We start from the raw sequence: 8,606 nt of genomic DNA, 5'->3' as shown, positions 1-8,606 counted from the left end.
CTGACAACTTAACTGTCAAAACTAGAAAGGGTGCCCAAATGTGCCGAAAGTGTGCCGTACTGTGCCGCGGGCACATTGTGCCGAGTGATTTACCCCTTGTTGTTATTAAAGTTACTGTTACTGTGGGAAAACTACCCAAATTTACTCTGCACCCAAAAAAATCTGCACGTTGTTTCCACCTGAAAAAGTACGTAGATTTTTTCCACCTGAATTTCACGTAACTTTTACCTGATTTTTTGATAGAATTCTCATTCTACGTGAAAATCAGGTAAGTTCTGAGTTTTGGATAGAGATTCACCGGACACGTAAGTTTCACCTGAATTTTCTGAAGCATTTGCAGCTACGTGTGCACGTAAAATGTACCTGAAAATTCAGGTGGAAACAACGTTTAGATTATTTGGAGTGTGCTGTTTTCTCATCAGTGCGTATATTGAACACAAAATTTGAGTTAATTTATCTGTTCGTGTACGAGGCTAACATCGACCGCTCACTTTTTGTCAACTCAGCTGGTTGTCAAAACAAACAAGCTTCTTTGGAAAAAAAATGAAAACGGATCGAATTTTCAATTTTCTACGTTCTTCAGGATTAGTCTGGTTTTAAAAAAGTGATTTTTTCGGCATAACCCATCCAAATTCTAGTCAAGTTCAGCGAAAAATGCCGGTACGTATGAAAAAGTTATATACAGTGCTAAATGTCTAGCTCTTCTGTTTTGATTTTAGGAGGAATCCAAGGCGGAAGGTGAGATCGAAAATGTACGGGTAGTGGTTCGAGTTCGTCCTATGGACAAAAATGAAACCGAATCCGGTAGCCAGAATATCATCAAGCCGGACAAGTGTAATCGTTGCGTGACCGTTTACAAGCCGAATGCCAATTCTAGTGAACCTCCCAAGGTGTATTATTTTGACAATGTGTTCGGTGAAGAATCTACTCAGGTGAGTTTGTTATCCTATGATTCTATATGAAAGTTTCGATTTGAACATGATTAATGGAACATTCTCCCAGTACGTAGTTATATGTCAGTAAAAGATATAACACGTGTATTATAATATTTTAAAGCACACCAAAATTATAGGTGATTCGAGCTATGCGTACATTGTAAAAAAAAACATTTCTTTATTGATTCCGTAGAGAATGTTGATGTTTTCCTTCAAAACTAATAATATTATCTTTATATTGAAGAGGAATGCTTATTTTGTCGAATACATATACTGCCGTGAATCGCATATTTGTCCCATATGAATAGGAAACCCAGCAAAGATGGGACAGATATGCGATTCACGGCAGTATACCTTTGTTTCCTCAGAAAATGCTTGTTACCAGGAATTTGCTTCTCAATATTTGTCTCCAGTTAACCTTGCGATCAGAGGAGGATATTATAAAACTTCAAGTAATTTTCCTATTTACCTATAATACTGCCGTGAAACGCATATTTGTCCCATCTTTGCTGGGTTTCCTATTCATATGGGACAACGCATGCGATTCACGGCAATATCTTCTATAAATGAAAACCCATATTTGTCCCATCTTTGCTGGGTTTCCTATTCATATGGGACAACTATGCGATTCACGGCAGTATAGGTATAGTTTATCACTGATAGAGCAGAGGAGTAGGATTGTCAATCCGAAGACGTCAAATTTGATTCTCGGTCTGCCTTAGCATGTATTCGGGTGGGAAACGATCTCGGCTCCCTGGAGATAATGTATCCAATGTGCTGCAACACAAGATACGAATATCTCAACGGGCACAATAACAAGTAATACCGTGAGTGTACCATATTTTGCGCAGTTAAGCCATTTTCAAAATTAAATCGTCATATCAGATGAATTAAACTGTGATTTACACATGTTATTCAGTAGAATGTTTAATTCATGTTTATTATAATAAAAGATTGGGGCCCTCCTTAGCCGTGCGGTAAGACGCGCGGCTACAAAGCAAGACCATGCTGAGGGTGGCTGGGTTCGATTCCCGGTGCCGGTCTAGGCAATTTTCGGATTGGAAATTGTCTCGACTTCCCTGGGCATAAAAGTATCATCGTACTAGCCTCATGATATACGAATACAAAAATGGTAACCTGGCTTAGAAACCTCGCAGTTAATAGCTGTGGAAGTGCTTAATGAACACTAAGTTGCGAGGCGGCTCTGTTCCAGTGTGGGAATGTAATGCCAATAAGAAGAAAAAGATAATAAAAGAACATGTTCCAATTGAAAAAATCATCAAAATCAAATAAAAAAAATCGCATTTTTTTAACCTATGTTTGGTGCCTAATTGTGCGCATTTTGTTCCTAATTATGCGCAGTTGCAAAATATCAAAATATATTGTTTATTTCATTTAATCAACGACGAAAGTGAATGTCGGCTTTTCTCTTCAACTTTTCTTGCTCCACATTAATTTTATCTTGCTGCAACTCATGGAAGTATTTTCGAAATGCTTCACTAGTGTCCACGGCAGGTGCACGTGTGCGATATTTCTTCACCGATTCGGTTGATGGAACTGATAGGTACCGACGGTTTTGAAAAAACTTGTTCAAAAGTATCTTCGGTAGATGCTTTGTCTTTCGATGATTTGAGATGTCTTTCGATAATTTGAGATGTCTTTCGGTGCCAAAGTATGCTTCGTTCAGTTACGTATTGCTCCTAGTTTCGTGGCTGTAGATCGCATGTTCTGACTTCAAGGATAGTTTGGAATGATATCCCAAAACCATCTAACCATGTCTCTTGATCTTCATAAATATATTATGGACATAGTTGAATACATATCCAAGCTGGAAGCGACAAAAAAGGTTAGAGTGATGGCTGTAGATCGTAAGTTCTGAACTCCGGAACGGTTTGGATGACCCGGGATATCCCAAAACCATCTTACCATGTCTCATGGTCTTCTGGAGTATGTTGTGGACATGGTTGTATACATCCAAGCTGGCAGGGAAAAATGTAGTTTCGTGGCTATAGATCATAAGTTCTGTACTCAGACAGTTTGGATGACCCAGGATATCTTTTGATCTTGAGGAATATGTTATGGACATGGTTGAACACATATCCTATCTTAGAGTGACGAAAAAATGCGAGGTAACTGTAGATCGCAAGTTCCGTACTCAAGGACAGTTTGGAGTACATCCTAGTACATCCAGGAAAAATATGTTTCAACTTGTTTTGTCAATTCTCCATTGTAAATCACCAGAACAAATGGAACATAACAAATTTACTGCGTAATACCGCTTAGAAAAATTTGGGCCTGAATTGGTTTTGAAGAACTGAAGAGCTGATCTAAGAAGCAGACTTTTTTCAAAGAGCTGAACGGATCAGATCCGCTCACTGCAATAAGCTTTTTTGCCCACCTCTAGTATGTGTGTGTCTATACGCAAAAAAAATGTCACTCATTTTTCAGGCACTTATCCTCGCAACAAGTTACATTGAACCCATGTTTGATATAAGTAGCTGGAACAAAGGTAATTTCCTACATTATGGATCCAAGTCCGTGGTTGTAGCGAACCAGATTTTTAACCGTGATGTAGGGGATTACCATGAAAGTAGATTCTTGTACCGTATAATCGTTTGTTATATTGTTAATATTGTTACCGAAAATAACGGTACATTGTACCAGATTTGTGGTTCAGGAAGAAGTTTTTTTTATTCGAATCACGGTAACGTTCAATTTAAATGAACGAACGATAGCACCAACAGCAGGGCATGTGTGATGGTAGCTACCAATTCGAAAGCAAGCCTGAAGTTATCCGCAATGGCTAGGCGGATACTAACAAACGAGGAATGCCGAATAAAGAAGAACTTGGCTGCTGATCGGACAAATATTCGAGGGTGAACGAGTGATACTCTCGTCGTACGGACGTAATTAGCACAGCCGGCTACCGCGTAGTTTTTGGTGTCGAGAAAATCTGTCACGGCGAGCGTCAAGTGAACCATCATACCAGTAGGATCGAACACCATGTAACAAAAAAGTTTCAAAATGTGTTGTATGGTGGACCTTTAGTGTGAAGATTTTTCTACAACTCTACCTAACAGGTTGATGTCCGAATTTCACTATTGAGGAGTAAGACGCCAGTTGCACTAACGTAGACTAAATGATAACAAATTTTCAATCATTTAGTTAAGTTAATGCTGCTAGCGTTATAGCTCCGTTATTAGTGAACTGCGAACAACAATGTGTAAGTTCTAGATAAACCTTTGCGTCAAACAACACATTTTGAAAGTAAGCCTCTGTAATGAGTTATTGACAAACTACTAAATGATCGAATACAGATTACTAAATGATCGATAACATCATTGGGTGAACATATTGTGCGCTTTGCCTTGTGCACCATACAATGGAGTGAGACGCTGAGAGTAAATAAATGCGCGCCAACTTTCAATCGTTTGAGAGTGAAAATTTTGTGTGGGCGGCGTGCACATTGCATTGCTAACGATATGCAAGTTAATTTATTCATTCATCTTTGTTGGTTCTTGTACGATGAATTAACATGATGATAAAATTCAGAATATTATGAACTATGATAGTTTATATACTTATTAAAATAATCAGCTTATTTCAAGCAACCATTCTATAATTTCCAGATACCTTGAATAAAAGCTAGTGGTGAAGAATTGTATTATTCATAGTCATGCAATGGCGGGCATAGAAAAGCTTTCAATTAATAACTGAGGCAATGCTAATAGAATACTAAGTTGAAAAGCAGGCTAAGTTCCAGTTGAAATGTAGAGCAATGGAAGAAGAAAAGGAAGAAGAAGAAGAAGAAGATAATGATAAATATTAACTTGATACCAGTCTCCATACATTTAAATTTCTTACTTATGTTTGACTCTATAATTATTTTAATAAATAACCTAATCTGAATAAACTATTAGTGTTCTATAAACATTTCCAATTACCGTGACCGTACCTAATTGTGCGCAGCTCCTAATGGATTAATGAAAAAGCAAAATCTGCCGCTATGAAATGATTAGATAGCGCCACCGTAGACCAGTTCCTTCGAAACCTCTTGCATGTTAATCTACATATAGGGTAAGACAAGAAACAAAGTTGTCTTTCATTAGTACTGGGTAGTTAGTAGATTAGTAACCAACATTTAAACAACAATGTGCATCATTTGTTGTGGTTATACAACCATCATCCAGTTCGATTCAACAGTGGTACGAAAAGCAGTTTCATTTGAAAAAAATGGGAAAGGCTGAATCACGAGGAAAACCGCCTTTTCAGAAAGACGGTGAAAAAGCATATATGCACCACTTGGAAGATCTCACAATTACTGAAAGCACTTACTGAACTACGATACATTTTTAAAATTATCATTTACTACATAAATTAACTGACATAGGAATACTAGTATCCGACTAGAAGATGGAAAATCGCATTTCCATGAAGCCAGGTAAGAAAATGAGAATTTCAAAAACTGAAACTATTTAAGAAATATTTCACTGTCATGAGACGATTTTAGTACAATTCCATTTAATTCCACCAAATCATATTACATATGTTCGACCTCAACTGTATGGTCGTCTTATATCTCTGATATGACTCACTCAAGTGAGACACTGAAGACGACCTTACAAGTCAACAGACTAAATACTCACGCTCCTCTAATGTGGACGTATACTATACACATATGGAAGCGTGGTTTGACAAATGGATTGCGAGTGATTTTAATTTAGGAATCTCGAGCTCATTCAGTAGCTTCTAGGTTGCGAAGGCCGATGGAGGTCCTTCGTAGCTTGGTGTTCAAGCACTAGTCTAGCGTACTGTAGGGTCTGGGTTCGAGTTCTACCGAAGGAAAGTGGTTACCTCAATACATTTTCAATTCATTATCTACAAAATGTACATATTCACATATAAGTTTTCATAACTATGTAAATTAATTTATTAGTAAATGCATTATTTTATGAAGTAAATGCATCGTTTTCAGCAAATCAGTTAAATTGTTGAGACGTTCCAAAGTGGTGCATATATGCTTTTCCGTCTACCGTTCTCGGAAAAGGCGGTTTTCCTCGGTGATCTAGCCTTTCCCATTTTTTCCGAATGGAACTCGTTTTCATCTACTCTGAATCGAACTGGATGATGTATATAACTGACAACAAATGATACACTTTGTTTAAATATTGATTACTAATCTAACACCAGATACCATAAAAGAACATTGTCAGTGCGATATTCTATGTTACCAACTATTATCATATTTAATAAAGCAGAATCATCATACATAGTGTAGTTACTTGTATATGTAGACAATATTCACACTTTGGTATGATTAGGAGATTGAAGTGCAATAATTCTGTAATTTGAATACTGTATTTTGGTTGTATTATATTTTTGCCATCGATATTTGTACAATGTTGTCTCTAACTCCTTTGCTATTTTTTCTATTATTCAAAGAATATGTTTTAGGTTATAGTTGATTGAGGTTGCAAATTGCATATTTGATGATAATTTATTTGGATGTAATCAGGAGGAAATTCCGGTTGCATATTAGTGAGATATCGAACGCAAAAATCATTAAATTTGTGACTGATATAACTTTCGATTCCCTAGATGAAAGATTTTGAAATTTTCATAGCAGACGCCTGGATATTATATCTTTTGAAAGGCGAGTTCAGAATGGATGGACATTTTTTCGTTAATAATGGTCACAGACACCGTCCTTCATTAGTATTTCATCAATCCCATAATAAAAAGGCTACAAATCCTTATGCGCTTGACATTAAAAACCAACATAAGTCCATTTAAGCGAGTGTGAATTACATTTCAATATTTTCCATACAATTTGGAACCAACTGCTGCACCTCGCTGCGCATGTGTCCAGTTGTGAGGCATTCTCCTGCCTACACTGGGGCGTTTTGGCCAGTGAAACATGTTTTCGAAAATCGTTACATTTTGAAGATGGAAGCAATTTATATCTTATTAACCGCTGAGAAAAGTTATTTTTTTGCCCACCTGAGGTGTTCCAGTGCAAGTTTTGCGGACAGTATGCCAGAGTCGCTCCAGAATGTTGAGCAAACACAAAGATTACATCAAAACTGAACTTGTTGTACTTTGCTATTATTTTCATTTCGTAATACAAAAATACTTCCACATTCACATAGTATGGTGGGTTTACAAATCTTATAGATAAACTGATTTTGACCCTAATTAGTTATAGTTTTCTAGAAATCAAAGGGGGCGTTTTGGCCAGGTGGGGCGTATTATACCGTCTTACCCTACAGGGTCTGTCTCATTTGGAGAATTAAACTTAAAAGTGACAGTTCGAAAATAAATCACCCGTTATAAGAATGGCTGGTGCTCCAGCAATTCCAATAGGACATCGATGCAAAATGATTCGATATCTGTCAAAGTAATCTTGCTCTGCGGCAGTTATTAGGTAATTATTGAGATGTCACTTTTAAGTTTAATTTCAGTTTAATTAGGCTCTGTCTCATTTGGAGAATTAAACTTAAAAGTGACAGTTCAAAATTACAAATAACATCATAGAATGCTGGTGCTACCCAGCAATTCCAATAACATCGTTCAAAATGATTCGATATCTGTCAAGTAATCTTGCTCTGCGAGCAGGGTTATTGATAATTATTGAAATGTCACTTTTAAGTTTAATTTCAGTTTAATTTCAATGAGACAGACTTATCATAGAACAGAACCACAGTGGCGGTTTGTTTAAAGATATTTTAGTAACTAAAATATCTTTTCTTTTTTGATGCAGTGAGTGCAAAATGAGTTACCTAAAATAATCCATTGTGCGCACTTTAATATTTTGTTTTCATTTTGTTCATGTTTATCATAAATATCGCACATTGTAATTTTTTCTTATAATTATTGAATAACATATCAAGTTCATTATAGTATCAATAATATGTGGTTTTAAATGCAGTAATAAACAAAAAAACTTGATCAACAACGCTGAAAACGTCAAAATGTCGACTCCGTAAACCATAACGTAAATTTGGTGTTCGGAATGTTTTCTTCAAATTTTAACAATTGCAATATTCACCATAATCAGTAAGATACATTGTTTCTGTCGTACTCACATCAAAAATAACACGGGTATGTATTATTTTGTGTGGAAATTCGATTTTATAATGCTCACAATTAAGCACCTGATTTTCGTTTATGTTCCTAATTATGCGCAGACTTCAAAATGAATCGCGATCGCAAGAACATAAATCATAAACATAAATCGAAATCAAATTGTGCTGGCTTGGATCTGGTCAGGATAGAATACACGATTCTCGAGCCGCAGCGATGTACAGAATCCGGGAGTACTCTTAGAAAACGCTAGCCGGGACACTCGAATTGAAACATTCAGGACGACCAACCGTTTGACTAAGCAATAGGAAGAGCGAATTATCGATTGGATGATTGGGACGGCTAGAGGGGCTTTCCAGTGAGCCCAACGTCTGAAAACGTTAGTAGCCTTTTCTTAAATCCACTGGAACAGATTTCCTAAAACTACACACCGGTCGAAAATGTATTCAAAATAAAATAATCACCATATTTCAGATGAACGTCGTAGTATTGATTCAAAATATGCATCAATCGGGGTAGATCTGATTCCAGGTTCTGGTGCATCGACCCAAGATCGACTACAGCCGGAAATCGTCGTGCATAATGCGA

The 8,606-nt window shown here is 36.8% G+C and overlaps 1 protein-coding gene across 1 annotated transcript in view; it reads left to right on the top strand.

Moving 5' to 3' along the window:
* The first annotated feature begins 500 nt into the window (after positions 1-500).
* The window catches only part of LOC134227035 (kinesin-like protein KIF3A), a 112,991-nt gene continuing 104,885 nt past the window's right edge, over positions 501-8,606 (top strand). Inside the window, exons 1-2 of the mRNA XM_062708227.1 lie at positions 501-660; positions 720-932. Coding sequence (XP_062564211.1) covers positions 655-660; positions 720-932 — 219 coding nt within the window. The 5' untranslated portion in view covers positions 501-654. The remainder of the gene's footprint in view (positions 661-719; positions 933-8,606) is intronic.

This window comes from Armigeres subalbatus, chromosome 3 (assembly GCF_024139115.2).
Source record: "Armigeres subalbatus isolate Guangzhou_Male chromosome 3, GZ_Asu_2, whole genome shotgun sequence".
Taxonomy (NCBI): domain Eukaryota; kingdom Metazoa; phylum Arthropoda; class Insecta; order Diptera; family Culicidae; genus Armigeres; species Armigeres subalbatus.
The sequence above is the reverse complement of the archived record's forward strand: the minus strand, read 5'-3'. Positions and strand labels throughout refer to the sequence as shown.